This window comes from Cyclospora cayetanensis, unplaced genomic scaffold (assembly GCF_002999335.1).
Source record: "Cyclospora cayetanensis isolate NF1_C8 unplaced genomic scaffold, CcayRef3 CcayRef3_contig_26, whole genome shotgun sequence".
In the NCBI taxonomy this organism is placed as follows: domain Eukaryota; phylum Apicomplexa; class Conoidasida; order Eucoccidiorida; family Eimeriidae; genus Cyclospora; species Cyclospora cayetanensis.
The window spans coordinates 264,160-284,231 of NW_020312214.1; the positions used below are offsets into that span (position 1 = coordinate 264,160).

Below are 20,072 nucleotides of genomic sequence, written 5' to 3' on the forward strand. Positions count from 1 at the left end.
AGTCTTTCTTAAGCCAGTTTTGGGGCCTTCAAGTCGACTATGCTTCGTGCATCGGATGCACTAGCGTGCAGAGTTGGTTGTTTGAAGCAAGATAGCACTGTGAACTAGCGTGAAATTCATTCCCTTTGCACAATTTACTGATGTCGTTTTCTCTTGGGAGACGACTCACATTTTCAGCATTCCGACGGCAGTCAGCCATTGTGCTCCTACGGTCTCGCTTGTTTGGTTGTTCGTTCACTGTTGGCTAGGGTTAGATTTTTCCCTCCCTGCTACTTGTCTTCGAAGGCTGGTGCCAGTGCCGCGCTTTCCAGTCGGGTTACTTTTCGTGTTCCTCCCTGCCTGGGGAGTTCAGAAAGGGCAGGAACTCCTCCATTATCCAGCATGCAAATACTCTTAACAGACGGGTGCAAAACAAGGGCATGCGTTGAACATGGAAAAATGTCGATCGGGCTACGCTACACCTAAATACTCTCTAATACACTGGTTATAGAATATCGCAGAATCAATAGTAGATTGAGTAATTGGTTTGTGCGTTCGTCTATCCTATATTTTGCAGAAGGCTATTAACTCGGCATAACAAGACGGAATCATCCGAGAGTATATCCAAGATGCTATGCACAACTAGCTGCTAAAACTCAGAGTGCTGTGGGGCAGCAGCAACGCCGCACCCTAATTATCCCTCTCCCAGTAGATCGGCAACTATAGAGGCGCGGACAAAGGGAAAAAGAGAGTTATCCTGGGAAGGCATCCAATAGCTTTGCATTAAATTTGCAACACACCTGAGGCTAAATTTTTCCTTACTGAGAGCTTGGTGAAACGTGACAGGCTCCACCCCTCAATGACAGGTAGGTGGCACGCTCGAGCAACTGAGTGACCCCGAGGTTAATTTAGAATGTATCATTACTTGGCAGCGAATAGGATCTTCGGTTTGAGTGTCCGACATGCTAATGGTGTTCATCGCATGTCTACATTTTTACCATATCAGGGGCTTTTACATGAGCGGTGGGGGACAGCCATGGTTTGTGTAGCTGCACCGTCTAAGCGATCCGAGCACAGTTAGTTGCACTTTGCATCTACTACAGGACCCCCAGCATTGCTTCTTACCCTGTTGAGCTAGCATTAGTCCATAATAAATAGTGTGTGAGAACAGACAATACAAGCAGTCACTTTCTTGCTGCTTATTGAGTAGAAGTAGTGTAGCAAATATTGCCGAGAACACTGAACTCGCCAGAGATTGCAGGGTTAGGGGGAAATATCTTTTGGAACAACACTCGATGCCTGTGTATAAAGCTTTTATTGAGTTGGATATTGGAGCGTCCCTAAAGAGGCCTTAGATGGAGGGCCAGAGAGATGTAAGCTACCCACTAGCTTGGCCTTCTCGAACAGATTTGAGGCCAAATCGGGCCAGCCGAGACACGCCATTAGACCCTCCATTCTGCTCTGTTCTCATTGGCTCAGTCAGGATGCGTATGCTAGTGAAGGCAGAACTCCAGCATATGGGTTTCAACTTCATTCGGCAGTTTGAGATTCCAGGATATTGTAGGGCCTCATAAAGGGGACACGAGTACCCCAATGCGTGCATCAATTTGTTCAGGCTTGAATGAGTTTGACTGTAACACACACACTTCTTCTGGATGCCTGTAGAGGGAGTGTCAAGGGACCCTGTGAATGATCCGGAAGTCCCCATAAGAAGTTCCGTTTGTAAAATAAGTAGTATACCGGTGTGTAGTGGAAAATCGCCACAAAACATTCAATATGGAGGGCTACTCCACTACTGATGCCCACCAATTTGTTTTTGAAATTGGAATACAGCAAGCAAGGAAACAACAGGATCACGGCTGGTCCAGCCACGTGGCCTTTGGGGCGGCGGCCCAGAAGGCGCCCACCGGTCGGCGGTGCTATGTCGGTGCTGGGCCAATGGCTTCCTTTCATTGGAAGGTATAAGAAGCAGCAAAAATGAGTGGTTTGCATTGACCAGCAGCGGTGATATCGTGAAACGAAGGATAAACTGTCGTGCACAGCCTTCAGTAGGGGCTCCGCGGTACATCTTAGCTCCACCCGTCTTTCGCCCGTCGCTACCTGAGCCACCGCCGAGCCTCTCGCTGTTTGGTATTGGCGTGAGCATCCCGATTTAAGTTGTTTTTCAAATAAATGGTAAGTCTTCTGCCAAATGTCTACCCCAATAGCAGCCGTCCTTCGTTCCCCTGAGCCGGAGGCACCCTGCACGCACAGCATCGAGCCAACGGGCACATGCCTCACCCCTCCTTGGGGCCATCTGTTTTCTCCATTTCCTTCCAGGCATAGCTCTAATCCTGAGTCTACGCATTGGATGACGTAGGACAAACATAGAGGCTGCCGTATTGTGTGTATTGTGCAGCCTTATGTCCCATCGCATTGCATGAAGCGCCAGTGACAGTGACAGACAAACAAGGGCACAATCATCTACATATTACGACAACTTATCAGCCATGCAGCCTCCTCCTCAAGCAGGCGGTCCCCCGGCCTTTAGGGGCCAGCCAGGCCAAACTAGCGGCCCGGGCGGCCCAGCCCAAAGGCCAATGCAGCAACAGCCACGAGGTCCTGGAATGGCAGGACCTATGAACGCCCCCCAAAGGCCCGGACCTCCTGGGGTACAGCAAATTGGGGGGCCCGCAATGCGGCCAGTAGGGCCTGGCGGGCCTCCTGGAGGACCTCAAGGCCCAAGGCCTGGAGGGATCAACGCCCAAGGAAGTTTCCGCGACTTTCCACGGGGTCCCATGGGAGGATTCGCGGGAGGACCCATGGGGGGCCAACGCGGTGGTCCTATGGGTGGACCACCTGGAGGTCCAATGGGTGGTCCAATGGGCGGGCCTCCTGGAGGTCCGATGTCTATGAGACCCAGTGGTCCACCAGGAGCTGGTAGACCAATGCAGCCTCAAATGGGTGGACCAGGAGGCCCTGGACCGCAAATGCGTCGTCCTGGGGGCCCCATGGGGGCACCACCGATGCAGATGATGCGTGGTCCGTCAGGGCACTTTGAGGCGCCTCAGAGATCTATGGAAGGGGGCGGCGGAACTGGAGGCCCGCCTGATATGCGCGGATTTATGCGGGCAGGGCCACCTCCAGAATTCGGCATTGGCGACGGTCATCATGGAAGGCCCGACATGAGCCACCCGCCCATGGGCAAGATGCAGCAGCAACCGTCTCCCTCGAAGCCCGTTCATCCGCATGCCCCGAAGCTGGTTGTGCACAGACCCACACGAAAAACCCGTGTAAGTGCAACTTTGTCCCTTTCGCCACACTCAGCAGAGCATCGCACGTAGGTAAGAGCAGCCTCTTGTAGTTACTAGCCCTGGAAAAGACATATATCACGAAAACAGGGTCTCCACCTTACTTCGCTGCTATAGCTACGGTAAGACGAAAGAGATTTACGTTCATCTGAACTTCTGGAAGAAACGCGCATGCCTTTCTTTGCCTAGGGCAAAGTCGATGGCGGAGAAGATGACGAGATTGAAGAGGATTTGGCCATCAAAGGAGGCTTTGGAGTAAGCTGTTGTCCTAATATTCCTTTCTCACTTCGCATTCACCACTCCTTCCGGATCGATTTGCTCAATGCTGAGCCTCCTAAAATGGTGATAGATTACCGCCAAATTATCAGACCATATATAGCTCTTGATAGGGGTCTTCGGGTGTTTGTTTAGACGTTCAAGAACTTGGTTGTTCTGCGCGAAAACGGGGATCTTGGCAACTGGACTGGATTCCAGTGGAAATGTCGCCGTGTAGGAGGCGTGGCTTTTATCAAGCTGACTCATGATCCTGTAAGATGCACCAGTGTCGTGCACGCGTATAATAGAAGCTCAGAACCCCTATGAGGAGTGTGAAGGCTACCGAAAGGTCACCAGATCTTCCTTGCCTGATTGCGTGTGACTGCAGGAAGGGCGACTGTGGTGCATCAACGACAACTGGGAAGTTGGTCGCCTGACCAACTCAGGCTTCAGATCTTTGGGCCTGCTCGGCAATGAATATCTGGTGGATCTGGCTTTTAATCCTCTAGACGGCTCCCTCTGGGCCGTTAACCGCCTTGTGAGTGGCTAGTAATCGGTTCCAAATTCCTTTAACCGGACGTACAGGGATCTCGATTCAACCGCTAGCTAAACATTGCATATTAAGGCTATATTAAGGTTTGAATAGCTTATTGAATGCAGCAAAGCTGCAGGGCTTCACGGCGCTTTCTCATTGGTGTTGTCGTTGGGCATTCACTTTCAGTGGGATTTTCCTCACACCTCAGGTTTTCTTGAAAATTATGGTGACTTCTCAGGGAGAGCTGTTGCGATGGAGTGGATACTCATTGGACCGCAAGGCGCAGCACGGCTTCCACAAACTAAAGGCCATTACGTTTGATCGGAAGGGTAATTTGTGGGCCCTCAATACGGCGTGTGAGCTGGCGGTCTGGAACGAGCAAGAGGAGGAATGGGACGTAAAGGTGAGTAGATGTACAAGCAAGATACACTCTAAGGACACCACAATTTATGGCATGATGACTGCTTGAAGCGTACACTTTGTTCTGTGCATGATGCGGATACTGTCAAGACAGCTGTTCCGCATTGAAGGTTTGAAGTCAGCCATTTCGCTGCTATACGCTGAGGATCCATTGTGGATTGTGCAGGATATTCCGGGGGCACTGAGGTTAACAGATTTAACGTTTGATGAGCGAAACCGCCTGTGGATCATTGGCCCCGAGGGGCAACTCATGGTGCTCTCTGGCTCCAAGTGGGTAAATTTCGGCTTTGTTGGTTGCTGGAAGATGAAGGACCTAAGCTTTAAAGTCCCTAAGTCGGCTAATGCTAAACCTTCTTCCCCTGTGGCGGAGGCAAGTTAAGAATCCCGAGCGCATAACCCCCCGGAGAAAGGCGCATGTTAAAGTATGGATATGGCACAGCAGAGGCAACGGTTGGGATGCAGGCATGTTATGGGGGGAAGGGGGACGGGGAAGGAGTGTTCCGTTCCAAACTCTAGCGATTAGATGCATCGTGAATGAACTGCACATGATATCGTAATGGATTTGGAGAGAGCGGCCAATGGGTGTCTATTGAGATTGACAGACGTCCATGGTTCTTGCTGCATATAGTACCATGGGTTTAATCGAACCCTATTTTTCTTGAAGACTATGGTGCAGCTGATGCGTGCACATGGTCTGAATCAAGATGCCAGAATCTGGCAATTCAATTCCACACATTCCTACAAGTTTTAGTGCCATAGTTCACTGTGGCAACTTTCTATAAAAGCTGCTCTACACATTTCCGCAGCAGGTGGAGGCGCTGGTGTGCTTCCATCGTTGTTTTCTGCCTAATCGTCCTTACACATGCCCTCCATTTTATGTTGTGCTCAAAACTTTGGCAGCCTGGGGATCCCTAAGAGCTCGTTGGGGTTTCTGATGGTACGAGCCGCATGAAGTTCCCTAGATCAGCCAAAGGGCCTCGGTGTTGAGCAGTCTACGAATCAGATACAAGCGTATACATATATATATATATGAAGTTGCCATGCTACAAATTTAAGGAAGGGCTAGTGCGCTCCTAAGCATATAAGTGAATTTCTGTTCTCACAAACCTACCCTGCCTTCTGAGTGCCGCTAAACTACAAAAAAACAAAGGCAGCGCATTCTCATGCGAGTACGCAGCATTGTTTGCCAGCTGGCTTTCAGCTGCCTAGTTTAGTCTTCGACAAGCCCTTATTGCTGGGCCTTATCGAATATGAAAAGCTCAATCCCTGATGTGAAACTTGGATCCGTGACGAAGAGGGGCTGACTCTCACTAAGGAGGCCCTTTTCCAACAATTCTCTGAGGCACAAAACAAGCCGGACTTTAGAGATCAGTCAGCTCCCTCTGCTGTTGCGCTCTAGAGAGTTGATGCCTCTAGACTCCGCTACCCTGCGATTAACTGAAGCAGAAGTAATGCCCTTTGGCAAAGCGTAGAAGCTATGTGCGCAGGAGTGCAGAGAACGTCCTGAGACCATTGCCAGCACCAAGGAGCTGCGATGGTAATTTGCTGTAAAGTGTTGTGAGAGGGACTACTGCATAGAGTGTGGCATACGCAATGGTCAGATCGAGCTTCCATTCATGCTGCTCTCGTAGCGACGGTGGATTCTGTATGAACAGAAAGTCCTGAGAACACCAGCGAAGCAGAATCCTGGGACAACTCGTACCCACAGAGGGCTTGCCTGACATCTGCTGTCTCCAGCGCGCGACTACTGCACGGACTAAGCTGCACTGTTGTTGGCTCTGCTCAAGGGGTCTAACTGGTGGATGAGCCTGGCAGACAAGGAATCTTGTGGAGCACCTGTGGCCCCCGAATGGACGGCTTGTTTAAATGGGCCTGCTTCTGCAACTCCTCTAAAAGTCGCGCCAGCGTCCAGCTCTTCTCTGCGGGTATGTGAAGCTCCCGCCGGCTACACACGAGACAATCCTGAGTGTAATAGCGACCAGCACGAGCAGCATTATCAGAATTTAGTGCTCCAGCGGTAAAGCGCCCGTCCACTATTCGCTGGAAAGCAAAACTTCGGGGTACCGATCACACAGGGCTGCGTCCCTCAAATGCGGTGTTCTGTGCCTTACTGGGTTCCGTTCGAGAGCGAACGTGTGCATATACGTCTGTGCGTCTCCCGAGTACATGATATAATTTTCTAGCTCGCCATCATCGCTCCGGTCAGCGGCGCTGCAGCAGCAGAAGGTTTTGAAGCGGAAAGCCTCCTGCACCAGCAAGGCCGCGACGATGGCGTTTGTGCTCGAAACCGCGGGAACAATCCGCTGCGCAAAGTCATGAGGCACACACAGTTGAGCTGAGGTTTGGAATTTCGGGTATGAGGAGAAAGCATCAAACCATATCAGATCGATCTGCGTTGACAGACAGTCGCCAACTGCTGGGCAGGACAAGGCCTACCTTAGCAACCCCAGTTGTAAGCCTGTAAGTAACTCCCTCAATGCCAAACTTCTCCGCCCGGCTCTTTGAGGCTGCAAAAAGCCATGAAAGGTGATCGGGGTTGTCCAGATCCTGCGGCGCACGAAAAGCAGAACATACAGCCGCCCAACTGCAGTGCTGGAGTCACTCGTGCAGCATTCTGTTGACATGCATCTTCATGGGGTCTAGACAACGAGCGAGGCATGTCTTAGGAGTAAATCAGCGCACTATCTGCTCATCCGGATGCTCCTTAACCCACTGGACCACTAGACAGTACTCTGGACACATCCAAAACGCACAAAGAACCACAAAACTCCAAATCAACGGTTGGCTGCGCAGGACCACCGCGTCACAACAGAATGGAAGAGTTCGCCAGGCCACCCCTGTTTGGCCATTCGAGCAGCAGCGAGCTGCACTGGAAGCACCCCAATTGCAGCGGCATAAAATGTGGCAGCGTATAGATCTTCAATTAAGGAAGGGAAAGGCTTCCGCAGTAGCCGTTTCCTGTCATGGTAGGCTCAAGACGCAGTTCCTATCTTGTTGAGTGTCGCACTGCGGGGAGATTGACGTGGATGGCAAAGCGAATAGCCAGCCTGTGGTGACTCACCAACGCAGTGCTCGGGCTGCCGGGGAGTGGTGGCGATCGTGCAAAGGGGGTAAGCCGCCTGCACGTGGCAATCTCGCAGCACTGGCTCAAACGATGCATTGCAACGATGACAGACGAGTTGTGTGTCCACCAATTCGCACCGCAAGTAAGCGTTCAACACATGTTTCTCACAGTGGAAGCCTACCTGGAGGGCGAGGGTTCCTATTCCGCATTCATAACATGCCGTTACCCCAGGGATACAAAATCGCATTTGGCCGCGCAAGCCCTCAGTGCCTCCATCCAAGAGAAGTGGTGCTGTTTCCATCGAAATAGCCCCCATGCTGTCTCGTTCAACCTGAATCATAGGAGCACGGGGCGACTATGGGCTGTGCGTATGCATACCCACCTACTGCTCCCGTGAGACTGCTCTAAAGGAGCCGCAGGCAGCAGCTTGAAACGATAGCAACGTTCGAGAGCCCCGGGAGGCATACGCTGTACGCTTGACAAGGGCAAATCGAAAAGTAGTCAGCGACAGCATGACAGGAAGCGGCGGGTAGCAGCCACACACCAGCTGATGCATGCGACTGTTAAGCCAACGTCGTGTTTCAACACAGTCGAGGCCTCCAATAACGACACCAAAGCCACGGAAGAAAGAGAGAGGCTTGTCCTGCAGCCTGCAGCAGTGTCTGCACCGTGGTTCCACGAAGCCACACACAAAATTTCCCGAAATTTTGCTGTCCTGTAGGCGTCTAAAGGTCGAATGCTCCCATGAGGGCCCCAGTCATCCCAGCCAACTACACGCCATGGCTGTCACAGGCGCAGCAAGTGACGAAGATTTTCTTGGTCGAAAGCTGTACACTGGGGGAGCAGCTCACTGCGCGCCAAGCAACTCTAAAAGCTCACGGTTGCACTTGTAGACTTTAGGCAGTGAGCTGCAAGGGCGTCGCATTCTAGGTCGCCTAAGGCAGTGCTTACGGCTCAATGCGGACTCCGAGGTGAGCGAAGCGGGTATTGAGGACTTCAGCTGCTACAGCCGCCTTGAACTTCCCCACGTGTTCCTCTCTGAAAAGGAACTGGCGATGCAAGTTGGAAACGGCCACGACGTCTAAGTCAAGCACAGCCAGGTCCCGGAAGCCGCTTACGCACAGGGTTTTCAACAACTCGCAGCCTGCGTATAGCAATACCTGACACATCCGCAGCAGCCGCTGCAAATGAGCAGATATCACAGATACAAGATCGCACATGGCGGAACTACGGAGGGAGCCGAAGGCGAGTGGGGCGTCGCTGGGGAGCGGAGCCTCTAAGCAGCAGAGCAACTGGATCAGCACTCCTCCTTTCTGGAGAGAGAAAAAAAGAATAGCATAAAATAACATTCACCAAGGCCGCCGGCTCCCACTACCAAGACACGGCACTCTGCGACGCGCTGGAGAACCTGAGAGTCGCATCGCCAGAGAGAGACAGCGAGACGCGAAATAGGGGGGCCTTAAGGGGTGATGGCGGAAGAATCAGGGAAGGAGGGGGGAGGAGGTCTTGTTCATGACTCCACTACCGACTCAAATAGCAGGAGGCAGCGAGGAAGACGCTGAAGCAAAAACCTCCTACGCTCCTAGAATTTCTCACATGGCATCCAGGAGAAAAAAGAGGAGGAGGTGCAGCGAACGGTTGCGGAAAAGCCGTTACAGAGCGAAGGGAGTACAGTGCCTCCTTATTAGACCCACAAGGGAGTCGCCAAGCCGGCTGTCGCATGCTTTTGTTATCGCCTTTGACGCTCCTACCACTCTCTTCCGCAGTGATGCAAGGCTCAGACTGAGGTACAGCAGCAGTGGCGGCTGTTGCAGACCGCTTTTCATGGTGCGAGGCCGTGGCCTGGGAGTTTTCGCCTGGAGGCGACCCCGGGAATCTCCCGCCAATCTCTTGTCCTTCCATGACGAGCCAATCCCCCTACGGATTCTTATGGGTGCCCAGCTGCCCCTTCCCCCTTCAGAGAGGCGAGTCCGTACCGCTAGATGTGACAAGTGGCGAGTCCCGATTTTATTGATCAGGCGCTCACGAGAGGTATATAAGCACCCTGCAGAAAGCAGAGGGTCATTCTGCGCTGCGAAGCCTTCCGGTTTGTAGCAATTCCTATGCAGCAGTGACAGAGGTCGTGGCTGGGAATAATCATTCCAAGACAGTGGCTCATTGCTCATGTGCCCCTGCACATACCCAGTATATCACGAGAGCTATGACTATAACAAATTCCTATTTTCTTGTGGCGGAGACAGCACCACAACCACAAGAATGCAGCGGCTGAGGGCCCCTCCAGGCCGCTACCGCCGCTGTTGGACTCCTCCAGCTGTCCTACAAGTTACGCTATTCTTTGCAGTGTTCGCATTGTTTTGGCAGTCCGCTTTCAAGAGGATTAAGAAGCTTCGCCGGGAAGGCAGGGAAAGAGGCCCTTCTTTCTTCTGGCATTCCGCATGCTCTTCAGAGTGGAACGCTGCCATAGAGGCTGCCCTGCTTAATGGTCCTCTAATGTATACTTGGCATCCTCAGGTGCCTCACCTTTCTATTGTTTTATAGGTAGGGTGCTCGCCTGCTCATCCACTGCTGTCTACATGACGGAGATTCTTTCGTGGGGGTCCCCTGCTGGGCAGCTCTTGGAAGCGAAGGGTCCAAGCTACTCTTAGCCAACCTCTTTTCACACCGTCAAGAAAGCACGAGACCTGAAATTCTGCAAAGAGGGAACATTCCAGCCTCGCCACAGGCAGCACCGCAGCAGCCTGCAGGAAGCTCTCCCTTCGCACAGGGTTTAGTTGCAACGTTGTACCAGGATACATCCCATCTCTTGTCCGCTCACAAGGACTCCTGATGCGATTCGATCTTCGTCATTGAGTCTCTGAGGCCCTTCTTCAAAGATGGCACTCAGCAACCAGGACTTTCGGCAGCTGCTGAACGCAGCAGATGCTTCAGTACTCGCCACCACAAGAGAACAGAAGTAAGCAGCTAGCATCTTGCTCCCTTGTGCACTCCTTTAGTATAAGAATTTGAGAGACAGTGCATGTGTCCCTAAATTACGCCGATCAGTGTGCTTCTTTGCACGACGATGTGCTCCCACCCACTGCGCTGTATCAGGAAAAAGCCGCAACAACAGCAGCAGCGCCCTCCTGGGCACGTAAGTGCAGCTCAGCAGCGGCGTCGTGAGAGGTACATTGAGATTCTCAAGCGAAAACAGCAGAAGAACCAGAAAGATGCGGGTGAGCGCTCTATAAAGGCGACAATTTTCGCGAGGTAGTGCAGGTGCTGCTACAGAGCAGCAGGCGTGTTACTTGCTGACTGTATTGTTTTGGTGGGATGTGATACTGTGGAATGGTGGTATAGAGGGCACCAGCGGTGGTGGAGGGTACCGAGACAGAGCCGATGAGAGGCGAAAGCAGAAGCAGGCATTTTATGCGCATGTCGCTGAGGAATTGGCTGAAATAAAAGAAAGATCAGTGGAGGAGTCCAAATTCTTAGTAAGGCTATTTACAATCGTACCGTCGTGGGTTTTTCTTTGTCGTTAAAGGGTCGACCGCTCGCTTCCCCCCACAAGACCTCAGCAAGGCACATGTAACTCTAGCGGGGGGAGAGACAGCGGTGGGAATAGTGAAGAGGGAATGGCGGATAGGAAAGGGGGAGGATTGGTGGGGAGTGCTCTTGCTCTCGAGCACTTTCACTCCAGAGGGTGTCCCCTCTGCTGTGTGCTCAGCTGCTTTGTCTGCTGTGCTGGTTTGTTTCTCAATGCTGCTCTGCATGCCAGGGAGGAGACATCGAGCACACCCACTTGGTGAAGGGTCTCGATTTGGCGTTGCTGGCGAAGGTGCGAGGCGAGCTGAGTAAAGAGCAACAGCGCAAGCCCAAGACAGAGGAGGCTCCACAGGACAAGTTAAGAGGGAAGGCGGCTCTCCAGATCCATAACCCACGGCTCCGTAGGGCCTTCCACCTCCTACTGGATACTCTACATCCCCATGCCGCCAGGTTTAGGGACAAACTGTCGAATTACGAGATGCGCATTATGACTGTAAGGGCTTTACTGTGCATCAGCAATGCGCTGTTGACTTAAGGGCCACTCACGTGCATGTTTACATACATTTGTTCCATATATGTTTTTGTACAGCTGTGTGCGTGCTGGTGCTGCTTCACACACTTTCTTTGCCTTCTCGTTGCTCTGGCAGCCGCCTATTTGATGTATGTGAGCTCATTAGTGCTGCATCGTGGCTCTGCAGGGTCTGTCGCTCCCGGCTTCAAGTGCAAGAGACAGCTTTGGCAATGGGTGTCTGTCATACAGCTTTCTGGTGGGTCCTGGGGCCTCCTCAGGCGGCTTTCTTCCCACTTTTCTCAGACGCAGCGCGCTGCTGCAGGAGGCTGACGGCACCAGCAGCCAAAGGGAGAAGGCCAAGGCATCGGCGGCCCCCATCCAGACCAAGCTTCTTAAGGTATATGAAGCGAAAGAGGGAGCGAGAGGGTTTTTATGAGGGCATATGCAAGGAGGAGGGAAGGAGCTAGAGCTAACACTAGAGTTGAGAAGTTGTGTGGGCGTCAATGTATTAGAAGAGGGTCTGTGCGTGTCTCGAAGCGCGCGGTTAGCTTTCTCTAGCGCTTATGCAGGAATTGACCGAGGCCCTGGCATGGCATCGGGAGAATCGAAAAAAGAAGAAGGAGGAGAGACGTGAGGCAGCCACCCTTGGTCCACTGTAGTCTTTCCTTTCTGTGATCAGAACTCACTTTTTAGCGTGCCACAAATGACTGCACTCCTCTGCATCCTAGTTTTACGCCAGTGCACCGTACCAGTTGTATGTGTCATACGTGTACCCAGTGTATCAGCAACAGCAGAAGCTGCAGCCTGCAGAGAGCAACGCATCGTCCTTCCGCCAAGCCCTATTTTGGCTTGCTCTTTTGTTTTGCAATAAACGCAGTTCCAAGAAGACCAACGGGTCGGCAGGCGGCTTCAGGGGGGCGAGACGAAGGTGGAGAAGCACAGGCAGATGCTGAGTAAGGATCCTTGGCAGCTTTTTCTAGCGTTTTAGTTGTTACGCACGGGTGCATCCCTTCTGCTTTACGGGCGTCATCATATGGCACCAGTGGGAAGCTGATTGGACAAGTGTATCAACGTGGACGAAAAACAAGGGTTGGGCTTGGTGGTATTTATTCTTTGTCCGCTGCTCTGCAGCATCTTCTCTGGCGTCGGCCGCTTCGATGCGAGTGCCGTGCTCGCGGAAGTAGCGGCAGAGGCGGCAGGAGGCAAGGTTAGGGAAGGAGACGCGAAAACGTGAGCACTTGCATTCCGTCTTCTCCCGTGGTTTGTCCTGTGGCAAGGCTGTCAAGGCCAGTGCAGTTTGAGGTACCTTGACTCATGAATCAATGTGCATGTTGGTTTATGCACTTCTTTATTAAAACGCAGAGCCGACTGGATTCGTGAGGAGGGGGAGATGGAGCTCGATGACGAACAGCCGTTGTCCACAAGTGCCAACGATGCGCGTACGTCTGTGCCTATCCCAACTGGTGCTCGCAACCCCTCTTGCTCTCTTCTTTCAAAAATTTTTCTCTCTGCGTCGATAATATGTATCTGCCAGACTTTCGTAAATGCTCTATTTGGCCCTCTATTGTGTCATTATTCAACATACTTTTTTTCCCTCGCATCATTTTCAACCGCCCCCCCCTCCCGCCCGTAACAACGCGGAGTTACATGAGGGCTCCGTGCTTCAGCCGCATTGTGTCGTGCATTGAGGCTTCCATGCGATGCAGCTAGACACGACGGTTCTGGCGATAGAGGCATAGGTGGGCACTCATAGCTTCTTCCCCTGTTGTCTCTATACTTTCGCGGCGCCTCTGCTACCCAAAGAAGGGAGACGGAGTTGTACCCCTGCGCTACTCGTGGGTAGCCCATAAACCGAAATGAGCACCGAGTTGCTGCTGTGAATGTTGTTTTGCGTCTTCTGCAGGTAGAGGTTCACAGGCGACGTCTTCTCGACTCTTCGTGGATTCACTGGCTGAAGACGACACTTACGCAGAGTGCTATCCTTGTACGTCATCTTGGCTATGGTTGAATCGTCATTGACCTTTGCCAATACTAATCGAATTGAAGCCTAGAACAACTCACGCAAATGGTAGAAAACTGTCGACTTGAGCTGGCACGTGAATTTTTCTCTTTGGGCGTGGGAAAGGCAGGCATCGTCTGCGGGAAGTAAATGTGGTTGTTGCTGATATGGGATTGCGAATGCAGCATATGACAGAGGTCAGCTATTGACACGAGGTGGTGCTGACAGCGAAGACGAAGATGGCGACTCATCAATGCAGATAATGGACACGGGGGAGTACCGAGACGTGATTAATCCTAAGAGAAGCCACAAAAAAGCCCTCCACCAGTTCCCTTCTCAGGCGGCATACGAGGAATACATGAGCTCCATTGAGTTTGTGCCCAAGGGCGCGTATAGCTACGGTAGGCGCCTTGCAGGAGAAGACTTCAATCCTGGAAAGAATAAGAAGAAACCTAAACTAAACCCAGACCAGGAATGGAAGGCCATTGAAAAAATAATTGCGGAGAAGCACAAAAAGTAACCGCAGATCTTTGGAGCGTCGCACATATTTTTTTGGCTTTAAAGCGAGCAGGAAACACCCGCAGGCCGTCGCTGGCATTCTTTGGCTCCTCAGTGCTTGCGGACTTTTCCTCAGCTGGCGGGTTAACTTCGTTTGTATTGGGCAAACAGAATTAATGTGGTAGCTGCTGCGTACGCGTCTCGTAGTTCATGTTGATCATTGCAATTTTGTCTTTTTGTGGCAAAATGGAGGACATAAAGTTAAAGCAATTAGTCATGGGGAAATCCGCATCAATCAGAGTTTGAACATCATGCGTAATGCAACAATAGCCACGCAAATTGCACATCTAGTCAGTCACAGACTAATATCTGATTAACCTATGGGATACACGGCAGACAGCACCCGTTCGGTAACGATCAGAGGCAGAGAAAAACTATTCTTGCGCGGCAGTATCGACGCGAGAATCATCACAAATGTCATTTTACCGTAAGATTTTCCCTCAATCGGTGTTCCACCAACGTGCGCGGCTACATGACCCGTCATTAAGCGCGTCTTAAAGGTACATGGCCCTTAGAGATGTGCAACACGAAAAGACGCTATGCATGCCTATCAACAGTAGCGGTTTAGCGAAACACTTGATGCACCATCAGGCTCGTGATAAGGCGCTTGGGGCTGTGTTCCCAAGCATGGGACTGTCTGTTAGGCACAATAAACTGCTCCAGCAAGTATTTCTTCCGGGATTGCGCGCAGAGAAGTGACGATAGGGTTGTTCCACTGATCACGTGGAAAACCTATGGATGCAACTGCTAGAGCTAGAAAGAGGCCTGTGTATGCAGTAGTGTATGTCACCTGAATACCAAGACAGCACGCATGTGTTGAGTTCCTTTGCTACCAGAGCAGGTGCTCACATTTGCCGATAGAAAATTGGAATCCCCCGTAACTGAGTAGTTCACTCTGCAAATTCCACCCATCTTGCCATGGTTACCCAGCGCCCTGTGCGCAACTCGTCACTACACTTTGTTCATTTTTCTGTTTTCGCCGAAGCACCAAGGCAAAGGCTTGCGCTGAACTACACGTGACCAACGAGCTTCACTCAGGCAACTGACAGATCCAAGCTCACTATCTGGCCAGGATACCGCGCCTCCTGTAGCAAAGGCACCTTCCTGTTGTCCCATATCTGCGTGAGATCAGTCCAGGCCTTGTATCGCAAGTTTCTGGCGCACGAACGGGGACCCATGCGGTGCGTCCTTCCCTAATGTCAATGTGTAACCTGTTTAACCTTTTTGACCCCGAAAAAGTCAGTGCTTTCTTCTCTGGGTATCTCCTTCACACCTGGACGACAAACTGGGGACGGAATCCTAACTAAGCGCGCAAACAAACCCATGTTGCTCTACGATGTCAATGAGACAATCGAAAAGAAGTCACCTCAGGGTTTTCTAGGTTGAAAAAGGATATGCGTATCAAAGTTCAGAAGAGCAGTGCTCTTGTTCAGTTGCGTTGGCAAAACAACCACCGTACAGGGCTGCAGTGGGTGAGGAGGGTGCATGCATTGGCCCAAAAAAAAGCGATGGTGGCGGAACAAAGTTGCTGGTCCGACCAACAGCGGCTGTGGGGGAACCCAGCTCGACCGCTGCAGGGATGTCGAACGGATGACGGGCCCCAAGGTTGCTTGCACCAGCAAGGAGGCGATGAGTCATGCCTTGTCGCTCGCGGAATGGAGAAAGACTGTACGGGGTAGGCATCCCGAATTGTTGCTCAGATAGCCTCAAAACGTTTACTTTTCCCCAGGGTACGAGTACGCGACAGTGCAACGTCCAGACCATAGTGGCCATTTCCCCAGAGGGAAGCTGGCTCGGCATGAGGCCACCAACTAAGCAGTGCCGGAAAATCTCCAGATATGGTTCGAGCTGGTCGAGACCCTTGGCTTCTTCGATGGCCAAGATATGCAGAGTTTCTTCCTGCTCCAGAAAGTCGCGGCACCTCATGTCTGTAGGTATTAGCCCCGCTCCAAAGAGCAGAGAATTCCCGCCTTTCATTGACTGTATGCCTGTATTACGCAGGCCTTGGAACAAGTCATGGATTAAACGGGTGCAGAGATCCTTTCTAGAATCACAGAACTCAAAAACCTCCCTCATTGCACTTGCGCGAGAGAGAGCTCGGGCCGGCGAGCCTGTGTCGCTGGGCGCCCCGCTCGGCGAAAAGCATCCTCCATTGATGAACGCGTCACAAAGGGAAGGGAGTGCTGGGACTTCTAGATCACCGAAGGCCACCCGTGTTGTCTGCGCACCCAGCAAGCACAGGATGATATGGGAACACATCGCGTGCTACTTAGTGTGCTTTTCCTCCCCATCGACACAACTATTTGAAAGCGCATTCAAGGTGATCTGCAGGAAGCACCTAGGGGAAGCTTATGTAGGGGAGTTTGGTGGAAAAAAAGGGGCCGATAGAAACTGCCCCCATAGTGAAGTCTACAGCTGACGTAAAGGGCAGTAGCCTTACACCGTGGGCAAATGTGACAGGGTAGCGGCAAGGGCGAAGGCGCTCTCCGTCTGTTGTGCAAAAGAGGTTCATGGGACCCATCTGCAGCACTCATGCACTTCCAGAGAACACAGATACTGCTGCTACAGCCTGGATTAAGTCTCACAAAAAGCCTCTCGGTAACTCCTTGCTATTTTAAAGCCCTCACCTCGATATTAAGCTCGCAGCTCGTCAATTTCTCTTCCCAAGAAACCGCAAGGGGGGAAAGCGCGGGAGGTACTGGCTTTTTAAACGTTTTGGGTTGATCGCTTGTGCTGGTAGATTCCATGCTTACGGAAGGAGGCGTCATAACATTAAGGCCGCCATCCGTTGGTAAGTCCGCATCGTCAAAGCCAGCAGAGGCTGAGGATGTGGTGCGGTCTGTTGACATGAAGGGTCTATCGTTGCAAACATCCGGGGCTGCCGTGGTCGTGCGCGTTAGCGTATGCGCCAAGAACTCGTCTGCCACCTCGGCCTTCGAGCTACTAGGGAACACCTCCGTGGCCACCGCCATGGAATATTGCTTGCCCTCGACCTGGAATGAAGTTGGCGGATCTGAATGAGTAGCCTCCCCTGTAGGCTGCATAGTCGCATGAAGAAAGTCTAGCGGATCCGCAGAGGCACTATCTGGGCACTTCGATCCAGAATTACACTCTGCCAGAGAACCGTGCAGCATAGTTCCACCTGTCACTTCCTCAATGTCATGCCGCTGGCCTGGAGATTGCTCTGACGCTAAGTTTGGAGACATGGGGATAGCCTCCAGTGAAGGAGACCCCGCGGTAACCTTGATTTCGGATCTATGGGCGTCTGTTGCTGAGTCGCCGTCATCCTGCCACCCTTCCGCAGAGGCGCAAGTCGCCTCCTCCTCTTCAATCGCCTGTACTTCATCTTGCTGACTTGGAGAGTTCCACTCTAAGAAGCATGGTATTGAGGGATCCACCCTGAGGTTTGCTATTGCTTCGGCCGCTTCATCCGCATCGGGGGGCCGCCCCATGATACGGTTCCGTTCCTCCAAGGCGAGGCGACGGGCACCAAGAAAACCATATCGGCTTACGGGAAAGTGTTTCTGCACCTGCTTGTTCTGCTCATTCTTCCAGTACGAAATCCAACGAATCTGGTTGTGGTCAAACGTTAAGCCCTGGACACGTGGTGTTTGGCGAGCTAAGTTTCTGTACGCCTTGCGCTGCTGGAGGGGTAAACCGCGTCCGATCTTGCATCCTCTTCCTCTAGTTGCTGACCCTTTGCTCGATTGATGGAGAAGCGAGGAACCCGGATGGCTCGTAGGCTTACCATCGGCCACAGACATTCTCCCGAATTCTGTCCAAGCAGCTGGCCTCCGCCGGTGGTTATTTGTGCGCGACCTTAGCACTTTGCAATCCAAAAGTACAATGTTGCACTTTCTTAGGCACAGTCATATGACTTTCACGCTGGATGGTGACACAGGTGACTTGGGCAGTTGGAGGGTCGTCTTCTTCGCTAGTTTGCTGGACTTGGCCGCAAGTGTCCAGCAACACTCCTGGAGGAAGAAGGAATTTTCACGATGGCAGCTACACAAAAAACTGCTATATTCACTCTGTTTAGTGGTGGAACGTATTTTGAAACAGTAAGAACTATAGACAGATAAGTGAGGCCAGAACCACAATGGGCTGAGACGGAGTAGATTCGACGGGGAAGGAGCACTGATAATTTTGTGTCTTTTGATATATAAAACCCCTAAGACACAGAAACACTAGTATATGTACTTCAATGAACATAGTTCCGAGGGGAATTTTGCTTTGAGCGCAATAAAAGACGGAGGGATACCCCAAAATCCTTGTGGCAGCTTCCCGACCCCGCGCTGTGGTGTGCCATCTGTTCTGACCAAAGACCGCGTGGAACAAAGTATACAGTAAGGCAGATGCTGATTTTTGTTTCTATTGTGCTCAGCTAACACAAGACAAAACGCTTCTGGATGCCCAGTGAGGAAGTACCTGTTGAGACTACCAGTGAGTTGCTCATGACCAGCGCCGACGTCCGCCGTAGACGTGGGATGCCCCAGTTTCGGTGCCACGATCCTTACCATCATTAGGCTCGATTATTGGATTATCTATCAAAATTTTAGAAGCAATATTTGTGAATACAATTACCGAGCATTCTAATGGCAATCTAGGTCTCGAATTCGGTGCCGAAATTGGATCCGGTTGTGCCTAATTGTTGCTCCCACGCATCTACTATGGCACTGTGAAGTACGCTTCAAAAGATGATACTTTTGATATGCCTTTGTCCAACAGCATTCCAAACTGGAATGCATCTGATTTGAGAGCCCGCTATGATGAAAGCCTAAGACTTCGCCAATCGCATAAAGGGACCATCTAACAAATAAAGGACTATCATTCTAAGGGGCCACTTTACATTGTGGATTAAGAATATGTAGATATTAGCGACTTCATTAGGTAGTTTGTAACATTTAAAAGTATATATGCACCACAACAACAGCGCCTCTTGGGCAAGGTAGTCTGTGCGAATGCTATACTCACAAAGTACAGCAACTTGCATGCTACACATGCTCACTCCTCTTGGGCAGAGAATCCTGGAGCTTTAGAGAGAACAAGAAGAAGAGTTCTCGTAGTGAAGAAAAGTTTCTTTGATGTTAAATGTGTAACAGAAGCGGGATAGGCTACACTTGAACACTTTCTACCGCCCTAGTTATTTTCAACAATCATCTATAGAAAAGTGAACTAATCGGTTAATCTCTTTGCTTAGCTTGTTTGTTACAAAGTACTGTTACCTCGATACAAGAAGATGCAGTGTGTGCGTGTGCTAGATGCTATGTGCACCTTGCTCTGGATGCTCGGAGTCCTGGGCTTCCAGCTATGCGCGCCTTCTTCCCTCACGGCAAGAACTTTGAAGGGCTTGGGGAGGTGAAATCGAGACGTACTTACGGCAACCTTCAAAGGACTCACTCAAAGCCACCGATTGCACGCCTAGAGTTGGTAGCACCGCATGGCTTAATGCATCGATTCCAAACTCAGCCACTAGCGGTGGATGCAGTAGGACTTCATAGCTCCCTAAAACAGCTACCTGATTTTGAAAGCATTATTTAGAGCCTTGGTGATTCAGTTTTCTTTGGCACGAGCTGGGAGGCTGGCAAGCTCATGTTGGCAATATAAGTTGAGGGAGACAAAAAAACCTACTGCGGCGGCACAGGCCTGCTTGCAAGCTGAAGTGCAAACCTTAGCTACATGGCTGGAAGAAAAATAATTTTTCTGCCTATTGAATGGACAGGGGTGCTTCACTGAGGTAATGCCGACCAGAAAAGTAAGCGCGTAAGGATGGGCAAGTAATCGACCACCGGGCGGTTGCAGATGTAGCTCGCTTTGTATCCCACACACTAAGAGCAGTGAATACTCCTGGAGGCGTGCTTATTGAAGAGCGAAGCACAGTAATAGTGGACCCGCATTTAAAAGGAGTAATGTGCCTGCAGGAATTACTATAGTTTAAG

General features: G+C 51.4%; 4 protein-coding genes across 4 annotated transcripts; 2 read left to right on the forward strand and 2 right to left on the reverse strand.

Annotated features, from left to right (window-relative positions):
• Window positions 1-1,755: 1,755 nt before the first annotated feature.
• On the forward strand, window positions 1,756-4,858 carry LOC34621304 (collagen alpha-1(III) chain). Its single transcript, XM_026338445.1, has 5 exons — window positions 1,756-1,895; window positions 2,405-3,251; window positions 3,913-4,062; window positions 4,298-4,462; window positions 4,646-4,858. The coding sequence occupies exons 1-5, from the start codon at window positions 1,756-1,758 to the stop codon at window positions 4,856-4,858; spliced, it is 1,515 nt and encodes a 504-aa protein (XP_026194230.1).
• Window positions 4,859-6,235: 1,377 nt separating this feature from the next.
• On the reverse strand, window positions 6,236-9,445 carry LOC34621305 (NEDD8-activating enzyme E1 catalytic subunit). The gene is made up of 10 exons (XM_026338446.1): window positions 9,140-9,445; window positions 8,897-8,951; window positions 8,495-8,687; window positions 8,088-8,205; window positions 7,725-7,874; window positions 7,541-7,598; window positions 7,162-7,211; window positions 6,916-7,026; window positions 6,521-6,782; window positions 6,236-6,393 (listed from the first exon to the last, which is right to left on the reverse strand). Exons 1-10 carry the CDS (start codon window positions 9,443-9,445, stop codon window positions 6,236-6,238), a joined length of 1,461 nt encoding a protein of 486 aa, XP_026194231.1.
• A 971-nt stretch (window positions 9,446-10,416) lies between these two features.
• On the forward strand, window positions 10,417-14,095 carry LOC34621306 (protein Red). Its single transcript, XM_026338447.1, has 10 exons — window positions 10,417-10,496; window positions 10,634-10,755; window positions 10,880-11,013; window positions 11,298-11,558; window positions 11,764-11,973; window positions 12,146-12,206; window positions 12,454-12,529; window positions 12,708-12,806; window positions 12,939-13,015; window positions 13,761-14,095. The coding sequence occupies exons 1-10, from the start codon at window positions 10,417-10,419 to the stop codon at window positions 14,093-14,095; spliced, it is 1,455 nt and encodes a 484-aa protein (XP_026194232.1).
• Window positions 14,096-15,534: 1,439 nt separating this feature from the next.
• On the reverse strand, window positions 15,535-16,209 carry LOC34621307. Its single transcript, XM_026338448.1, has one exon. The coding sequence runs from the start codon at window positions 16,207-16,209 to the stop codon at window positions 15,535-15,537; it is 675 nt and encodes a 224-aa protein (XP_026194233.1).
• Between the last annotated feature and the right edge of the window lie 3,863 nt (window positions 16,210-20,072).